We start from the raw sequence: 20,642 nt of genomic DNA, 5'->3' as shown, positions 1-20,642 counted from the left end.
TCTTTCAATTGAATGACCACACTGATGCAGATGGATTATATGATAACCGTGAAATGACAAAAGTAGAATCAGAAAACCTGAGAATGAGTCCACTTCCGGAACCTCCACAAGCCTCTCACCAGATTCTTCTCTAAAATAGTTTACAATTTCTATCCCAATGACCTAAAAGAATTGTGAGGCGTAAATGAGATAATGTGTGTTTAAGTACTTGTTCTGTCCTGTTTGGTATCAAATACTATAGTTACTCATACTGGACAGGTCTAAACATAACATAAATGGGATTTTTCATCACAAGTACTTAATCTTATAATTTATAACATCTGTTTTATCTATAAAGCAGTCCTTGTACAAGGGCTTTGCTTTGGTTCTTAAGGATTTAGGAGATCAAAACAGCAATCTAAGAAAAACAAGGAAAAAATTAATTTACACACAAACTAATATAACCTCATTTATTTTTTGTCTTAATCTATATACTTCTCTTACACAAATGTTTCCAAGTATACTCCAAGTATATTCCATTTTTTCCCTATTTGCTAAATGTTGCATTTTTTGTGTGTGAATTAGTTTTGTGTTACAAGGCACAGCCTCTTCAAATATCCTCCATTTTAAAAAGGATAAAAGATGGTATAAGGGGAAAAAGCTGTGTTGAGACAAAGTGGAACAAAAACAAAATTATTATCCAACATGTATGATAAGTACAATAGATTATTTTAGACAGGATTAAGGAGATAAACTGGACATTAAAAATAAATTGTAGCTGTCTTCACGAGTATGAGTCAATAGAAAGACAGACACAGACCCACATACATACATATACACATATACATATACACACACATACCCCCCCCCATCATCTTTAGTATTATCTTACTGAAAGAACAGTAGCTTGCTGTAGGTAAAAGCTCGAATATTTTGACTCAAGTAAATACCCAGAAGGGACAAAGGACAGATAAGAAGGAGCCAGGACAACTACACAGACAATGTCTGGCAGAAGAGGTTCAAAATGTAATAAACAGTACAGAAGATGATGGGATACACATAAAACTGCACCTTTCAATGGGCAAGTAAAGGTAAATACTGCCTCTTCCCTACTGCATAATTATCTCTTCACACAAAATAAACTTAAGAGATGTATATTTATCAGTCCCAGAGGCAGATTTTTATGCTGTTTTATGTTTCACTCTATCATTCCTTTTACATACTTACTATCATCTCCAACGGGACCTGCTGAACACTGTGCTGGGGGGTCCCGCGCCAGGTCGTTCAATTCCTTAAGAAGGAGAGAAAAAAGAAATGTATTCAACATAAATATAACTTTTATCCATTAATAAAATTGTCACTGTTACCAACATTCTCTGTCCCACCAGTAAAGCTCTTTTAGGAGCACTCCTTCAAAGTGAGAGAAGGGTAGATTAATGAAATCTTTGGGATTTCATTATTTGGGATTCTTGAATGCAAATATATGTTTATACAAGTAATCATTTTTGCTTCGTTCGGAGTTTAGTAGGTATTAAATATAAGGAAGGTAAACAAGTATCGTACTAAAGAACCACAAAAACTGTTTTTAAGTAAAAACTTATTAGTTTTCAAAAAAGATCAACAGCTTTTTTTTTTTTTAAGATTTTATTTTATTTTTTTGGCTGCAGTGGGTCTTCGTTGCTGTGCGTGGGCTTTCTCTAGTTGCAGCGAGTGGGGGCTACTCTTCATTGCAGTGCCTGGGCTTCTCACTGCAGTGGCTTCTCTTGCTGCAGAGCACAGGCTCTAGGCATGCAGGCTTCAATAGTTGTGGCACGCAGTCTCTGGAGCGCAGGCTCAGTACTTGTGGCACACGGGCTTAGTTGCTCCACGGCATGTGGGATCTTCCCGGACCAGGGATGGAACCCATATCCCCTGCATTGGCAGGCGGAGTCTTACCCACTGCGCCACCAGAGGAAGTCCCCATAGGCTGGTTTTTGTACCTTAAAACCATTAGGTTATACTTGAGACAAACTCTTTAAGTCATAAATGTTCCAAATTACACGGAACCATCTGACAAGATGCTGGTATTTTTTCAGCTCATATCCTCTACCAAGGTTTCAAAGGTAGTAGAAAAAACTTAAAAAAGGATATATTACAGGGCTTCCCTGGTGGTGCAGTGGTTGAGAGTCTGCCTGCCGATGCAGGGGACACGGGTTCATGCCCCGGTCCAGGAAGATCGCACATGCCGCGCAGCGGCTAGGCCCGTGAGCCATGGCCGCTGAGCCCGCGCGTCCGGAGCCTATGCTCCGCAACAGGAGAGGCCACAACAGTGAGAGGCCCGCATACTGCAAAACACAAACAAACAAACAAAAAGGATATATTACAAAAGCTGGCTGAATATAACCCATCATAAAGTTTTGTAATCAGAGATGGAACTACTTGTAGTAATGCTCCACAACCAGATGCCAGCTTCTTAGCTATTTTAACGTAAGAACGCACAAACTTGAGATTTGTTACTGGGTGGGGATGCCTGAAAAACCACAAAGCAGGAAATCATACTATATTCCCTTTCCCCTTGACTTGGTATTTGAGATAAAAACAAGCTCTGAGGGAGGACTAGTTTTAATTATATGTTAAAACCAGAACAGTAAAAACAGTAAAATCTATTAAAAGTACAATAAAAACTATCTCAAATCTTATTAATGAGTTACATAAGTAAACTTATCAACTTGCAACACACAGATATTTCTGTAAGTCCCTTCTTTTGAGTTATTCAATCAGCCATTTGGGTACATCAATTATCCTGTTTTATCCTGTCTGTTAGCTTGGAGGATAAAGCATAAAGTATAGAAATAAAGTTCTGTTTTGTTTTTTAAAGGGCTGGGGTTGAGATAAAGATTTAACAATATTTACTTTCTTTCGTATCTCAATTTGGTGATTTTGTATTTCTCTACAACAGAGATTCCTTGCCCATCTCAAGGAGGAAAACAAACAAAAAATAACCTATTGTACAGTTCCTATTCCCAAACATTTGTAATAAAGGTCACTATAACTAAGAATGCTTGCTTGATTTGAAACAAAAAGTTAATCTACTTCTGACTAACATTTATCTAAGTGAATATAAGATTCATCAGATGGTGATCACTTTGTAATATACAGAAATATCAAATCACTATGTTGTGCACCAGAAACTAACATAGTGTTGTGGGTCAACTATACTTCAAAAACAAACAAATAAACTCATAGAAAAAGAGATCAGATTTGTTTATCAGAGGTGAGGGAAGGTGGTGAGTTAGTCAAAAGGTACAAATTTCCAGTTATAAGATAAATAAGTACTAGGTATGTAAATATACATCATGATAAATATAGTTAACACTGCTGTATTTAAAAAAAATATTTTATTTATTTTATTTATATTTTTGGCTGCGTTGGGTCTTAGTTGCAGCGCTCGGGCTCTTCATTGTGGAGCGTGGGCTTCTCTCTAGTTGTGGCATGCGGGTTTTTTCTCTCTCTAGTTGTGGCACGTGGGTTCCAGAACACGTGGGCTCAATAGTTGCGGCACACAGGCTTAGTTGTCCCTCGGCATGTGGGATCTTAGTTCCCCAACCAGGGATCGAACCAGCATCCCCTGCATTGGAAGGCAGATTCTTTACCACTGGACCACCAGGGAAGTCCCAACACTGCTATATGTTATACATGAAAGTTAAGAGAATAAATCGTAAGAGTTCTCATTACAAGGAAAAAAATTTTTTTCTTTACCTTTTATTTTGTATCTATGAGATGATGGATATTCACTAAACTTACCATGGTTATCATTTCATGATATATGTAAGTCAAATCATTATGCTGAACATCTTAAACTTATATAGTATGTCAATTACATCTCAATAAAACTGAAAGGAAAAAAATTTGAGCCATTAAAAAAAATCCATCAGTCCACTTCATGAGCCAGTATGATATAATTAATTTAAAAAACCTTAACCCAAACTTAAGCTAATAAACAATTAACATACTCATTCAACACTTCTTTGGTTCAAGGCACTCATATGAATGAATCTCAAAGGCATAATGTTAAGTGAAATCAGTCAGACATAAAAAGACTATATTCTGTATGATTCCACTGATATGCATTCTAAAAAAGGTAAATTTATAGTGACAGAAAGCAGACCAATAGTTTCAGGGGCTAGAGAGAGCTGGAGGGGATTGAACTGCAAAGGGACATGAGGAAAATTTGGGGGGTTATGGAAATATTCTATACCATGATTTTCATAGGGACCACAAAACTGTGTATATATTTATTAAAACTCAAACTGTATACTTAAAATTGTTGAATTTTATTGCATATAATATATATCAAAGTTGTTTACTAAAAAAGCATATATCCATTCATCTTTGTATATGCATAAAATATCTCTGAAGAATACATAAGAAACTAGTTCACAGTATTTGCCTTCAGAAGGAAAGTCTGTTTTGGGGGTAAGAATAGGAACTATATGTATTCCTTTTATACCTTTTAACAAGTGTATTTATTGCCTATTTGAAAAATAAATTACCAGGGGCTTCCCTGGTGGCGCAGTGGTTAAGAATCCACCTTCCAATGCAGGGGACACAGGTTCGAGCCCTGGTCCGAGAAGATCCCACATGCTGCGGAGCAACTAAGTCTGTGTGCCACAACTACTGAAGACTGCACGCCTGGAGTCTGTGCTCTGCCACAAGAGAAGGCACCGCAATGAGAAGCCCTCACACCGCAACAAAGAGTAGCCCCCGCTCGCCGCAACCAGAGAAAGCCTGTGCACAGCAACGGAAGACCCAATGCAGCCAAAAAATTAAAAATTTAATTAATTAAATAAATCTATATTAAAAAAAATAACTTACCAGTTCTGACTACAAATTTGGATTAAAATAAAATAGCTATTAAAAGCTGTGACCATCTCATTTCAAAATAGTGAAAAGCCAGTTAGGCTGAATAGACACAGAAGCTACAAAATTTGATGTGCCTGCATTAAGATGAAAACTGAAGGGAGTTCCCTTGTGGCCTAGTGATTAGGATTCCAGGCTTTCACTGCCGTGGCCCAAGGAACTGAGATCCTGCAAGCCGAGTGGCGCCAAAAACAAAACAAAGATGAATCTTGAAATTAAATAAAGGCACTGATCTAGACAGATCACTTGGGCAGAAAAAAATACCCTAACACATCAGGCTATTTTTTGTTTAACAGTTGGCTTTATCATATGCCTTTATACCTATACATTAATTTCCTTGACTTCTTATTCTAAAACAAATAGTATTCAGATTTGTCTTGTATATCATATAGCAAATTACACATTACTGGGATTGAGAGTAGGGCTAAGACAAAACCCAAAACCAAGGAATTTTCCTGTTTATTGAAAAACTTTTCTACAGAAAGAGCAATAGAGAAATAAAGTATATATAATTAAATTTAGAAAAAAGAGGGAGGAGAGAACTTTGACAGAATCCTCAATTTCTAAAAAGATTTTATAATCTTTCTTTGAAATCTAAAAAAAATTAAAATAAAGGTCTTGTTTTGGGAATAAACTGGATATTACTAAATAGTTCTCAATTAAAATTCTTTTCTTTGATGGTGTACACTCCCCTTGTTTATAGGTATACAGCAGAACTGTTATTTTTAAAGATTAAGGGTTATAAACAATTTTGATTCTCTGCAACTTTCCCAAGTGTTTCTTATCTTAGTTCAAACAGCCCCAAAACCTTACACAAATTAATTTAATTATTTTCAAGTAAGGTTTAATTCACTACAAACTTTTTTTTTTTGGCCGTGCCCCACGGCTTGCAGGATCTTAGTTCCCTGACCAGGGATCAAACAAAACCATGCCCCCTGCTGTGGAAGTGCGGAGTCTTAACCACTGGACCACTAGAGAAGTCCCCAAACTTTTATATTTTATTTATTATTTTTTAAACTTTTTAAAAACATCTTTATTGGAGTATAATTGCTTTACAATGGTGTGTTAGTTTCTGCTTTATAACAAAGTGAATCAACTATACATATACATATATCCCCATATATCTTCCCTCTTGCATCTCCCTCCCTCCCAGCCTCCCTTTCCCACCCCTCTAGGTGGTCACAAAGCACCGAGCTGATCTCCCTGTGCTATGGGGCTGCTTCCCACTAGCTATCTATTTTACGTTTGGTAGAGTATATATGTCCATGCCACTGTCTCACTTTGTCCCAGCTTACCCTTCCCCCTCCCCGTATCCTTAAGTCCATTCTCTAGACAAACTTTTAAATACATTTCCTAATACTACCTTTCTTGGCTCAGGAATATGAAATCCAATGAAGAGATACACAGGAATGATTATAATGCCTTATATGACTCCTTAAGAATACCTACTTTCCAAAGGATTACCCCTTCTTTAAAAGGGACCACTATTAAAGAAAACAGAACGCTAAAGTCTCTAAGCCTCAAATATTTCTGTATCATAGCACTACAGCAAAAAGAAAGGAAACTTCCTGGGACTTCCCTGGTGCCCCAGTGGTTAAGACTCCATGCTTCCACTGCAGGGAATGCAGGGTGCGGGTTGGGGGGGAAGAAGAAAGAAAGAAAGAAAGGAAACTTCCTAGCTCTGTGGGGAGGGGGTCCTGCAAGGGATATGTAGTTTCCTTTCACTGTGTCCTTAAATACTCAAATAGGTCATTAGTTGGTAAAAATTAATGCTACTATTAGCTATTTTTAAAAAACCTCTTTCCACAGTCTTAACAATTATGAAGCAAAATACAGATTGCATGGAATACAGATTTGTTTCACCATTTTGGTCTTTACCCTATGGCATATGGTGAGAGAAACAAGATGGGAAAATGAGAGGTTATAGTTACTTTCACATAAAATTGGCTTCAAATTTTGACTTTTTTTTTCTGACTTTGGGAAGCCCCAAAGTCAATTTTTAATAGTTCTAAATTTTGCTGTACAAATCAAGGATCTTTGGTGGTGTTAATCAGGATATGAGAAGATTTAAGCAGAAATTATGATTCAACACCAGAAGAGATCATCTAGACCAATCCCAATTTTATTTTTTAAAAAATATACAGGGCTTCCCTGGTGGCGCAGTGGTTGAGAGTCCACCTGCCAATGCAGGGGGCACAGGTTCGTGCCCCAGTCCGGGAAGATCCCACATGCCACGGAGCGGCTGGGCCCGTGAGCCATGGCCGCTGAACCTGCATGTCCAGAGCCTGCGCTCCGCGACGGGAGAGGCCACAACAGTGAGAGGCCCACGAACCACAAAAAAAAAAAAAAAAAAAAAAGACACAAAGTATCCAACTCAAGTAAAACATGTAATTAGTAATTAGAGTAAGGACATGGTGTTCTACTATACATGTTCTACCATATCATGTCTTTTTAGTCTGAATCTAAAAAATACTAGAAATGTACAAGTTAGAATGTCTGAGAAACTATGTTGCCCAGGAAATCAAGCTGAACCTCCTTTTAAGATGGATGAACTGCAAAGAAAGAACAGCTAGATAAGTAGTAGTTCTCAAAAATGAGGTCCTGGCACAGCAACACCATTATCACAAGAAAACTTATTAGAAATGCAAATTCTCAGGCTCCAACCAGACCTACTGAATCAGAAACTCTGCAGTGTAGCCTAACAATGTGCATTTTAACAAGTCCCCCAGAAAATTATGATGTATACTAAATCCTGACTGCCTTTATGTTGGACAAATTAAGCATCAGATACAGAAGACAATGCTAGAAAACTCACTACCAGCAAAACTGAAAGTGAAGGGAAGGTGAAGGGCAACATGATAGCACAAAATGAAGAAATCAAGAAAGGGGTGAGACACGTGCCACAACTACTGAAACCTGCGCGCCTAGAGCCCGTGCTCTGCAACAAGAGAAGCCCGCACACCTCAACGAAGAGTAGCCCCCACTCACTGCAACTAGAGAAAGCCGGCGCACAGCAACGAAGACCCAACACAGCCAAAAATTTAAAAATTAATTTAAAAAAAAAAAAAAGAAAGGGATGAGACTTAGAAAGATAAGGTATGTTCCACGTTTTCAAGACACACTGAAGGGAAGCAGTCTGTCATTACCATAGTACTGCATTCTCCCTGCTGCACTCCTATCTTACCAGGGTTGCAACAGAAATGTTAACTTATGTGTCCAGCATAATACTTGAAGCTAGTATTTAAAAATTAACTGCTAGAGTATTTAAAATTACAAATTTTTAAAACTTAGGAAATATTAGTAACTCAGTTACCCTAGATGAGTTTGAAAGAAAATTATTATAATTAATTTCCGAAAATATCAAATTATAGAATCTGGTACTCTAATATTTTCTATTTCCCTCTTAATAATGTTGCCTTCTATTTTAAAGACAGACAAACTGATGGAAACATGTATCAATACCAATCTTTCCCTGAACTCAGTATAAGCAGAAGTGGTAACCTTATTTGAGATTAAAGTCTGTACTCTTTTCAAAAAATTCAAGTCAACTAAAAGTATAGAAAATACCCAGCACAAACCTATGACCCAGCTTTGCCCAATCTAAACATTGTTGTATCAACTCTGGATCTTTAAGAAGTCCCCTTTGTTTTCCACTCCAAAGTAATGATTACCCTGAATTTAGTGTTTATCATTCTCTTGCATACTTTTATACTTTTCTATGTGTCCATAAACAACGTAGCTTTGTTATCATGTTTTTAAACTTTTATTTAAAAATGTTACATGGCATGTATTCTTCTACACTTTGCTTTTTCCTCAACATAGTAAGATATTTTTCCATGAGGATCTAGTTTATAGTTTATTCCTTTTTACTGCTGTCCATTTTGCTAGTGGGTGTCTAAACCAATAATGTTTCCTTTCTTTAAGTGATGGACATTTGTTTCCTATTTTTCACTATTACAATGCTTTGGTAAATATTTATACACACATTCTTGTACTCACATGAGTTTTTCAAGCTAAACACTTCTTTGACTTAAATAACAAGTACCCCTCCCCCTTTTTAACCATGCACCGATGCCTTTTACTATGTATGGGTTTTAAAAAATTATTTCCTCAATCCATACACACAAGCAAAAATAAGTGTACTGTTCAACACACTGGAACTTGCAAACCTGATCACTGCCTAGAGAAGGGAAAATTATCCCTAGAACATGCTTAACCAGGAGGCCAATTCATCTGCCAACATCCAAGAGCATAGAAATGAACGTGATAGACGCTATCTTCCATCTGAATCTTCATTCACCACCATTTGACAACCCTTCTATAAATATTGGAAATTAACCATTTCATGTGTAACTATGTTAATGAAAATAAGTTTCCATAAAGATTATAATGGTTATTCTACAACCTGTTTATGTTCTTGCTGATATCAGCAGGGGCAACAGGCAGAATTCAGTTTTTCCAAGTCTTCATATCCTTTGATGGGACTCCCCTGGTGGTCCAGTGGCTAAGACTCCACACTCCCAATGCAGGGGTGGGGGTGGGGGTGGGGGCTGGGTTCTATTCCCGGCCAGGGAAATAGATCCCACGTGCCACATAAGAGTTCACATGCCACAACTAAAGATCCCACGTGCTGCAACTAAGATCCAGTGCAGCCAAATAAATAAATAAATATTAAACAAAACAAAACAACAACAAAACTTGTATTTGTGTTTAAAATATATATATATATATATCCTTTGACGTTTTCTCATTATTCTGCTCTTAGGTAACTTTAAGCAAGTCATTCAACTTCTCCAGATCAGAACTTTCACATCTATAAAACAAGGAAGTTAAACTAAAATAGCATGGTCTGGTTATAGATTTAGGGGTGAAATAAGTTTGGGAAATGTTATAATCCACACACTTATAAGAATATTCAAGGTTCTAAAGAAGTCCTGCATAAAGAAAACACTATTGTTTGGACACAGAAGCCGGCTTTGCTTCCTTCCTTGGCCCATTCTTCCAATGCCCCGTTCCCTGCCCAAGATTTTATTCTCACAAAATGCCTAACGCCCATGGGAAAGTCCGACATAAGTCTGAAGGAATCAAGAACACTTTTTATCCCAAAGAAATATTATTGTTGTAGAATAAAGGAATTTTAAGCATGACATAGAGAAATCTACACAACACGGCTAATACTTTCCTAAAGTTATCTACACCTTGTCTCTCACATCTGGACTATAAATTACTTCAGTGTGGTTTTTTTTGTGTGTGGTAAAATACACAAACATAAAATTTACCACCTTACCCATTTTAAAGCATATAGTTCAGTGGTATTAAATACATTCATAATGTTCTGTTCAAAATGTTTTAAGAGAATGCTTATAGCAAGAAAAAGCTCACTATGAGTAGCTTTTCAGATACGGTTAATACAACATAAATGCCCTTTCTAAGCCGATTACATGATTCTATTAATTTCTGGAGACTGGTTTTTTCTGTTGTTTTTTTAAGTTACTTTTGTCAAGTTCCAGGAAATCCTTACAAGTGCTATTTGTATGACAATGTCGATAGCTTCGTAGTGATCAAATAGATAGCTGATGTGTCTCTGGCTTAAAACATTTTTTCTAGATAAAAAGGGGGAAAAGCACTTTTCTCACAAAGGACATATCTTTTAAAAGGGAAATGATATGCTACATAAAGATATTAGCAATATTTGTCATTTATATAATCCTATCTGTTGTACTACAAAATGTTCAAATACTGAAACCTTATACTACTCATATCACAACCTAGAAAAGAAAGATAAGCAAGGTAACCTTATTGTACTTATACATATAAAGTCAACATGATCTAAAATTCTATGTAACAAAGGAGATCCTGATTACCCTAAGGTAAAACAAGGAATTAAAAGAATTACAAAATTTTAAAGAAAATTCTTTCTTTAGACTCATTATTGACTTTAATTATGCAACCAGGGCTTGAATAAAGGGGCAGGGGTAGGGGAAGAAAGGAGGCAGGAGTCAGGAAGTCAGAGTATAATGAGGGCTATCACTACTCTGTAAGTGGGAAAACTCAACTATAGGAAAGAAGCTGTGAGTTCAGACTTATATGGTATTTCTTTCTTTCTTTCTTTCTTTTGGCCGGCCTGCTTGCGGGATCTTAGTTCCCCGACCAGGTATTGAACCCCAGCCTGGCAGTGAAAGCACTGCGTCCTAACCACTGTACCGCCAGCAAATTCCCTAATATTTCTATAAATTACAGCTGAGTTATAAGGGATTCATATTTGTTTTGGCACATTTAGAGTTTCACAAAGCAGAAACCAATATGAAATTCTGACAATGGATATAATTAACCCAATTATGAACCTGAAGTTAAAAATTGTCAAGGGAGGAGTCAAGATGGCAGTGTGGGAAGATGTGGAGTTAGCATCTCCCCACAACTAGGGTATCTACTGGCCGCTGGTGGGGGACTCTGAACCCCGAGGCGATGGGAGGAACCCTGAAGTGAACCGGTAGGACTAGGGGGACCCAGCGGGGAGAAGAAGTGGAGGTCAGACAAGATCAGCGCCCCTGAGGCCAGGGAGATCAGGAGAGGCAGGAGGGAGGGACTCTCTGGGAAGAGCAGGAGAGGAGCAGAGGGCAATCACCTGGCCCACTCAGGCAGGGGAGGCTGCTGAGCTCCCAAGCTGCTTCCTTCCCTATCTAAAGCCCCACCTAGGCCGTGTGGGTCCTAGGGGCATAGGAAGGAGGCCAGGGAGATCAGGAGTGACAGGCTGGAGGGGCCATCCAGGAGGAGCGGGAGAGGAATGGAGGGCAACTGCCCCACCCACTTGGGCCAGGGGAGCCTGCTGAGCTCCTAGGCCGATCCCCTGCCCTCCAGGCCACATGGGTCCTTGGAGGCATAGGAGGGAGGCTGGGGAGATCAGGGGAGGCAGGTGGGAGAGGCCCTCTCAGACCCCAGACTGGAGGAGCAGAAGAGGAGAGGAGGGCGTTTGCCCTGTCCTCTTGAGCCCAGGAAGCCTGCTAGTGCCCAGGTGAGGTCCCCTGCCCTCTGAGACCAGGCTGGGGGGCAGGCCTGGGCCCCTTCTGTTCCTTGAGCCTAAGCCCCATCCCCCACAGCCCCCAGCACCTTTTCCAGCCCTGTGGGTCCTGAGCATTGGCCCCGCCCACCACCCAAACCTCGCCCTTGCTTAGGCCCCACTTTCCACAGCTAAGGACACCGCCCCCGCCACCATTTTTCCCTTTTCTTCCTCCTCTTTCTTACTATTGTGGTACTGATGTACCTTCCGGTTGTTGATTCGCCTATATTTTTATTTTCACATTCTTTCTAACATATCTGTTAGCTTCCCAGTCTAATTTTAATTTTTACTTTGTTATTTTTCTCTCTCTTTTTTAAATTTATTTTTGGCTGCATTGGGTCTTTGTTGCTGCATGCAGGCTTTCTCTAGCTACGGGAGCGGGGGCTGCTCTTCATTGTGGTGCACGGGCTTCTCATTATCGTGGCTTCTCTTGTTGCAGAGCATGGGCTCTAGGCCCACGGGCTTCAGTAGTTGTGGCTCATGGGCTCTAGAGTGCAGGCTCAGTAGATGTGGGGCACGGGCTTTGTTGCTCCACGGCATGTGGGATCTTCCTGGACCAGGGCACAAACCCATGTCCCCTGCATTGGCAGGCAGATTCTTAACCACTGCACCACTAGGGAAGCCTCTCTCTCTCTCTCTCTCTCTCTCTCTCTCTCTCTCTCTCTTTTTTGCCACCCCATCTGGCTTGTGGGATCTTGACTCGCAAGCCTGGGTTCGGGGGGAAGCTCCTGTGGTGGGAGCTCCAAGTCCAAACCACTGGACTAACAGAGAACCTCAGACCCCAGGGAAGATTCACTGGAGTGAGGTCTCACAGAGTTCCTCATCTCAGCACCAAGACCCAGCCCTACCCAATAACCTACAAACTCCAGGGCTGGAAGCCTCAGGTCAAACAACCAGTAAAACAGGAACACAATTCCACTCATAAAAAGAAAAAAAAAAAAAAGAGAGAGATGGCAAAAAAAATATGTCACAGATGAAGGAGCAAGGCAAAAACCTACAAGACCAAATAAATGAAAAGGAAATAGGAAATCTACCTGAAAAAGAATTCAGAGTAATGACAGTAAAGATGATCTAGAATCTCAGAAATAGAATGGAAGCACAGATTGAGAAAATACAAGAAACGTTTAACAAAGATCTAGAAGAACTAAAGAACAAACAAACAGAGATGAACAACACAATAACAAATAAAAAGTACACTAGAAGTAATCAATAACAGAATAACCGAGGCAGAAGAACGAATAAGTGAGCTGGAAGACAAAATGGTGGAAATAACTTCCAAGGAGCAAAATTAAAAAAAAAGAATGAGAAGAATTGAAGACAATCTCAGAGACCTCTGGGACAACACTAAACGCACCAACATTCGAGTTATAGGGGTCCCAGAAGAAGAGAAAAAGAAAGGGTCTGAGAAAATATTTGAAGAGATTATAGTGGAAAACTTCCCTAACATGGGAAAGGAAATAGTCACCCAAGTCCAGGAAGCACTGAGAGTCCCATACAGGAGCACCACACCAAGACACATATTAACAAAACTAACAAAAATTAAATTCAAAGAAAAAATATTAAAAGCAGCAAGGGAAAAACAAAAAAATAACATACAAAGGAATCCCCATAAGGTTATTGGCTGATTTTTCAGTGGAAACTCTGCAGGCCAGAAGGGAGTGGCAGGATATACTTAAAGTGATGAAAGAGAAAAATCTACAACCAAGATTACTCTACCCAGCAAGGATCTCATGCAGATTTGAAGGAGAAGTCAAAAGCCTTTCAGACAAACAAAAGCTAAGAGAATTCAGCACCACCAAACCAGCTTTACAACAAATGCTAAAGAAACTTCTCTAAGTGGGAAACACAAGAGAAGAATAAGACCCACAAAAACAAACCCCAAACAATTAGAAAATGGTAATAGGAACATACATATCAATAATCACCTTGAATGTAAATGGATTAAATGCCCCAACCAAAAGACACAGACTGGCTGAAAGGATACAAAAACAAGTCCCATATATATGCTGTCTACAGAGATCCACTTCAGACCTAGGGACACATACAGACTGAAAGTGAAGGGATGGAAAAAGATATTCCATGCAAATGGAAATCAAAAGAAAGCTGGAGTAGCAATACTCATATCAGATAAAATAGACTTTAAAATAAAGACTGCCACAAGAGATAGGGAGGGACACTCCATAATGATCAAAGGATCAATCCAAGAAGATATAACAATTATAAATGTTTATGTACCCAACATAGGAGCACCGCAATACATAAGGCAAATGCTAACAACCATGAAAGGAGAAATTGACAGTAACACAATAATAGTAGGGGACTGTAACACCCCACTTACACCAATGGACAGATCATCCAAACAGAAAATAAATAAGGAAACACAAGCTTTAAATGACACAATAAACCAGATAGATCTAATAGATATTTATAGAACATTCCACCCCAAAGTGGCAGAATACACTTTCTTCTCAAGTGCACATACAACATTCCCCAAGATAGATCACATTTTGGGTCACAAATCAAGCCTCAGAAACTTTAAGAAAATTGAAATCGTATCAAGCATCTTTTCTGATCACAACGCTATGAGACTGTAAACCAATTACAGGAAAAAAACTGTAAAAAACACAAATACATGGAGGCTAAACAGTGTGCTAAAAAATAACCAAGAGATTACTGAAGAAATCAAAGAAAAAATACATAGAAACAAATGACAATGAAAACATGACCAAAAACCTATGGGACACAGCAAAAGCAGTTTAAGAGGGAAGTTTATAGCAATTCAATCTCACCTCAAAAAACAAGAAAAATCTCAAATAAACAATCTAACCCTACACTTAAAACAACTAGAGAAAGAAGAACAAAGAAAACCCAAAGTCAGTAGAAGGAAAGAAATCAAGATAAGAGCAGAAATAAATGAAACAGAAACAAAGAAAACAATAGCAAAGATCAACAAAACTAAAAGCTGGTTCTCTGAGAAGATAAACAAAACTGATAAACCCTTAGCCAGAATCAACAAGAAAAAAAGGGAGAGGACGCAAATCAATAAAATTAGAAATGAAAAAGGAGAAATCACAACTGACACTGCAGAAATACAAAGGATTATAAGAGACTACTACAAACAACTATATGCTAATAAAATGGACAACCATGAAGAAATGGACAAATTCTTGGAAAGGTACAATTTTCTAAGACTGAACCAGGAAGAATTAGAAAATATAAACAGACCTATCACAAGCAATGAAATTGAAACCGTAATTAAAAATCTTCCAACAAACAAAAGTCCAGGACCAGATGGCTTCCCAGGCGAATTCTATCAAACATTTAGAGAAGAGCTTAACACCTATTCTTCTCAAACTCTTCCAAAAAACTGCAGAGGGAGAAACACTCCCAAATTCATTCTACGAAGCCACCATCACACTGATACCAAAACCAGACAAAGATAGTACAGAAAAAGAAAATTATAGACCAATATCACTGATGAATATAGATGCAAAAATCCTCAACAAAATACCAGCCAACAGAATCCAACAGCACATTAAAAGGATCACACACCGTGATCAAGCGGGATTTATCCCAGGGATGCAAGGATTCTTCAATATATGCAAATCAATCGATGTGATACCCCACATTAACAAATTAAGGAATAAAAACCATATGATCATCTCAACAGATGCAGAAAAAGCTTTTGACAAAATTCAAAACCCATTTATGATAAAAACTCTTCAGAAAATGGGCATAGCGGGAACCTACCTTAACATAATAAAGGCCATATATGACAAAGCCACAGCGAGCATCATATCCAATGGAGAAAAACTGAAAGCATTTCCACTAGGATCAGAAACAAGACAAGGATGTCCACTCTCACCAATCTTATTCAACACAGTTTTGGAAGTCCTAGCCACAGCAATCAGAGAAGAAAAAGAAATAAAAGGGATACAAATTGGAAAAGAAGAAGTAAAACTGTCACTGCAGATGACATGATACTATACATAGAAAATCCTAAAGAGGCCACCAGAAAACTACTAGAACTAATCAATGAATTTGGTAAGGTTGCAGGATACAAAATTAATGCACAGAAATCTCTGGCATTCCTATACACCACCAACAAAAAATCAGAAAGAGAAATTAAGGAAACACTCCCATTTACCACTGCAACAAAAAGAATAAAATACCTAGGAATAAACCTGCCTCAAGAGTCAAAAGACTTGTACTGTGCTTCCCTGGTGGTGCAGTGGTTGAGAGTCCGCCTGCCGATGCAGGGGACGCAGGTTCGTGCCCCGGTCCGGGAGGATCCCACACGCTGCAGAGCGGCTAGGCCCATGAGCCATGGCCACTGAGCCTGCGCATCCGGAGCCTGTGCTCCGCAATGGGAGAGGCCACAACAGTGAGAGGCCCACGTAATGAAATTAAAAAAAAAAAAAAAAAAAGACTTGTACTCAGAAAACTAGAAAACACTGATTAAAAAAATGAAAGATGACATAACAGATGGAGAAATATACCATGTTCTTGGATTGGAAGAATCAGTATTGTGAAAATGACTATACTACCTAAAGCAATCTACGGATTCAGTGCAATCCCTAGCAAACTACCAATGGCATTCTTCACAGAATTAGAATAACAAAATCTTACAATTCGTATGGAAACACAAAAGACCCCGAACAGCCAAAGCAATCCTGAGAAAGAAAAACAGAGTTGGAGGAATCAGGCTCCCCAACTTCAAACTATACCACAAAGCTACAGTCATCAGCTACAGTGTGGTACTGGCACAAAAACAGAAATATAGATCAATGGTGCAGGACAGAATGCCCAAAGATAAACCCACACACATGTGGGCACCTAATTTATGACAAAGGAGGCAAGAACATACAATGGAGAAATGACAGCCTCTTCAATAAGTGGTGCTGGGAAAACCAGACAGCTACATGTAAAAGAATGAAATTAGAACACTAGCTAACACCGTACACAAAAATAAACTCCAAATGGAGTAAACACTTAAATATAAGGCCAGAAACTATAAAACCTTTAGAGGAAAACATGGGGAAAACACTCTTTGACATAAACCACAGCAAGGTCTTTCTTGACCCACCTCCTGGAGTAACAGCAATAAAAACAAAAATTAAAAAAGGACTTAATTAAACTTAAAAGCTTTTGCACAGCAAAGGAAACCATACATAAGACAAAAAGACAACCCTCAGAATGGGGGAAAATATTTGCAAATGAAGCAACAGACAAAGGATTAATCTCCAAAATATACAAACAGCTCATGGAACTCAGTATCAAAAAAACAAACAACCCAGTTAAAAAATGGGCAGAAGACCTAAATAGACATTTCACCATAGAAGACATACAGATGGCCAAGAGGCACATGAAAAGATGCTCAACATGACTAATTGTTAGAGAAATGCAAATCAAAACTACAATGAGGGGCTTCCCTGGTGGCTCAGTGGTTGAGAGTCTGCCTGCCGATGCAGGGGACACGGGTTCGTGCCCCGGTCCGCGAGGATCCCGCATGCCGCGGAGCGGCTGGGCCTGTGAGCCATGGCCGATGAGCCTGTGCGTCCGGAGTCTGTGCTCCGCAACGGGAGAGGCCACAACAGTCAGAGGCCCGCGTACCACAAAAAAAAAAACTACAATGAGGTATCACCTCATGCTGGTCAGAATGGCCATTATCAAAAAAGCTAGAAACAATAAATGCTGGAAAGGGTGTGGTGAAATGGGAACCCTCCTACACTGCTGGTGGGAATATAAATTGATACAACCACTATGGAAAACAGTATGGAGGTTCCTTAAAAAACTAAAAATAGAACTACCATATGACCCAGCAATCCCACTGCTGGCTATACACCCTGAGAAAACCATAATTCAAAAAGAGTCATGTACCACAATGTTCACTGTAGCTCTATTTACAATAGCCAGGACATGGAAGCAACCTAAGTGTCCATCGACAGATGAATGTATAAAGAAGATGTGGCACATATATACAATGGAATATTACTCGCCATAAAGAGAAATGAAATTGAGTTATTTGTAGTGAGGTGAATGGACCTAGAGTCTGTCATACACAGTGAAATAAGCCAGAAAGAGAAAAATAAATACCGTATGCTAATGCATACATATGGAATCTAAAAAAAAAAAAATGGTACTGATGAACCTAGTTGCAGGGCAGGAATAAAGAGGTAGGTATAGAGAATGAATTTGATGACATGGGGTGGGAGGGCAAAGCTGGGGAGAAGTGAAAGTAGCATCCACATATATACACTACCTAATATAAAATAGTTGGCTGGTGGGAAGCAGCAGCATATGGCACAGGGAGATCGGCTCATTGCTTTGAGATGACCTAGAGGGGTGGGATAGGGAGGATGGGAGGGAGGCTCAAGAGGGAGGGGATATGGGGACGTGTGTATCCATATGGTTGATTCGCTTTGTTGTGCAACAGAAAATAACACAGTATTGTGAAGCAATTATACTCTAATAAAGATCTATTTTAAAAAATGTCTTAAAAAGGCTGGACCCCAGTTCACTGTTAGCTATTTTCACAATAGCACAGTTATGATTTTAAAACACATCAACACTAAACACTTCCAATTAAAAAGATTACTGCTAACACACCATTGTAAAGCAATTATACTCCAATAAAGATGTTAAAAAAAAAAAAGATTACTGTTCACACACTGTTTTAGGATGAAAAATAATCGTTTTTATTCCCCAGGGACTTCCTTCTTTCTCCAAGCAGCTTACTGTTCATTAACTATACTATACAAATCTAGTATCATATATGGTATGGTATAGTAATATCTTGCGATCAATATTTTATCCACAACTACCAAACTTCTGTGTACCCTTGCATCTACCCCTTGAATGCTTAATTCTTTTTTTTTTCTTTTTTTTTTTTTTTTTTTTTTGCGGTACGCCGGCCTCTCACTGTTGCGGCATCTCCCGTTGCAAAGCACAGGCTCTGGATGCGCAGGCTCAGCGGCCATGGCTCACGGGCCCAGCCGCTCTGCGGCATGCGGGATCCTCCCAGACCGGGGCACGAACCCGCATCCCCTGCATCGGCAGGCGGACTCTCAACCACTGCGCCACCAAGGAAGCCCCTTGAATGCTTAATTCTAAATCCCTTCAGTTAGAGACAAGGTATATCATATTCTTTATTGCATTTCCTAGATTGGAACACAAGAGACACTCAAATGTCTAAATGGGTGGATGAATGAATGCCTAGCATGCCTAGCACAGTACATATCAAGCAGAATTGGTGCTCAAACACTTGCAAATGAGATGATAAACAAAAGCACATAAACGACTTGCAAGGGGAAGTCCAGTCCAATTCAGCCTAATCACCTATAGTGTCAGGAAAGAGAAAGTCTATAGTGACAAACAGTATATTAAGATTTAATTACTGAACATGAATGGAATAGGTGTTTTTGAGTGATACCGGATAACACCAGAGAACAAGGAGTTCGTTTTTTTGAGCACTTCAGCAGCAACCACTTAGGTGGAAATGTTCTGTTATAATTAAAGACAATATTCTTTGTTCATTATTGAAGATCAAGAACCTTTCCTAGACCTCATTTTACCTACATGAACTACCATTTACTCATTACAAAACTTTTTTTCTTAATCAATTAGCTTTTAATTTTATTTAACTAGTCCAAGACTCTAGGAACAGTTTGCCTGGAATACTCTGCACGCCCCACCCCAACTCCATGCACCTTTACACGTAAATGTCCTCATGGCACAGCATCAGGAAGGACCTTTGCAGACCTTCTTAGCACAGACAGGATACAGCATTCCTGTGAATGGAGCCTGGAGGATCTGCAGGGTCTGACTTGGCTACCACGTGACTTACCTGGTGCTGGGTGGCCTTGCTCAGGCAGAGAATGGACTCTCATTTCTGACTCAATAACCACTTTCAGTAGCCATCACCTTTCAAAAATTCAGTCATACAGTGACTTATCTCCATTCTGTCAGGAGAGGTGTAAGCAGCTATCACAGAATATAACTGCATCTCTTTTTCCCTTAAAATTACACCACAGCTATTGAAAGGTAAATGACAAGAATGCAATGCTTCTCTCTGCTCTCTGGTTTCTGTTGCCCATGGTGACTTTGCTTGGATAAGAGCCTGGACGTGGAGGTGGGAACCCTCCTGTTATTTTAATATTTCACAATATTATTCCATACGGATTCATAAACTGTAATAAGTGTACGGTTAATATAGTACACATGGTCGCTCCATTAAAAAAAAAATTATTATTTTTTTGTGGTATGTGGGCCTCTCACCGCCGCGGCCCCTCCCTCCTCGGAGCACAGGCCCAGCGGCCATGGCCCACGGGCCTATGTGGGATCTTCCCGGACCGGGGCACGAACCCACGCCCCCGCATCGGCAGGCGGACCCCCAACCACTGCACTGCCAGGGAAGCCCTAAAAGTTAAATTTTTAATTTAACTAGTCCAAGACTCTAGGAACAGTTTGCCTGGAATACTCTGCACGCCCCACCCCAACTCCATGCACCTTTAGTCTTCACGTAAATGTTGTGCTTAGAGACAGGTCTCCTAGAAGCCCTTCTCCCCTATCTCCTTTCCATTTCCTGTTAAATACTACGATGGAAAAGTGCAAGTTGCCTTAGCAACTCAGGATGATTTATAGTATATGTGTGATTATTTAATGTGTCTCAACCCACTGACAAATAGGGACCTGACCTCCAGCACAG

At 39.4% G+C, this 20,642-nt stretch overlaps 1 protein-coding gene across 1 annotated transcript in view; it reads right to left on the bottom strand.

Moving 5' to 3' along the window:
• The window catches only part of UBE2D2 (ubiquitin conjugating enzyme E2 D2), a 61,189-nt gene that overhangs the window by 16,125 nt on the left and 24,422 nt on the right, over nucleotides 1-20,642 (bottom strand). The window contains exon 2 of the mRNA XM_007461442.1: nucleotides 1,207-1,270. Coding sequence (XP_007461504.1) covers nucleotides 1,207-1,270 — 64 coding nt within the window. The remainder of the gene's footprint in view (nucleotides 1-1,206; nucleotides 1,271-20,642) is intronic.

This window comes from Lipotes vexillifer, unplaced genomic scaffold (assembly GCF_000442215.2).
Source record: "Lipotes vexillifer unplaced genomic scaffold, Lipotes_vexillifer_v1.1 scaffold217, whole genome shotgun sequence".
In the NCBI taxonomy this organism is placed as follows: domain Eukaryota; kingdom Metazoa; phylum Chordata; class Mammalia; order Artiodactyla; family Lipotidae; genus Lipotes; species Lipotes vexillifer.
This window is presented reverse-complemented; position numbering and strand designations above follow the sequence as displayed.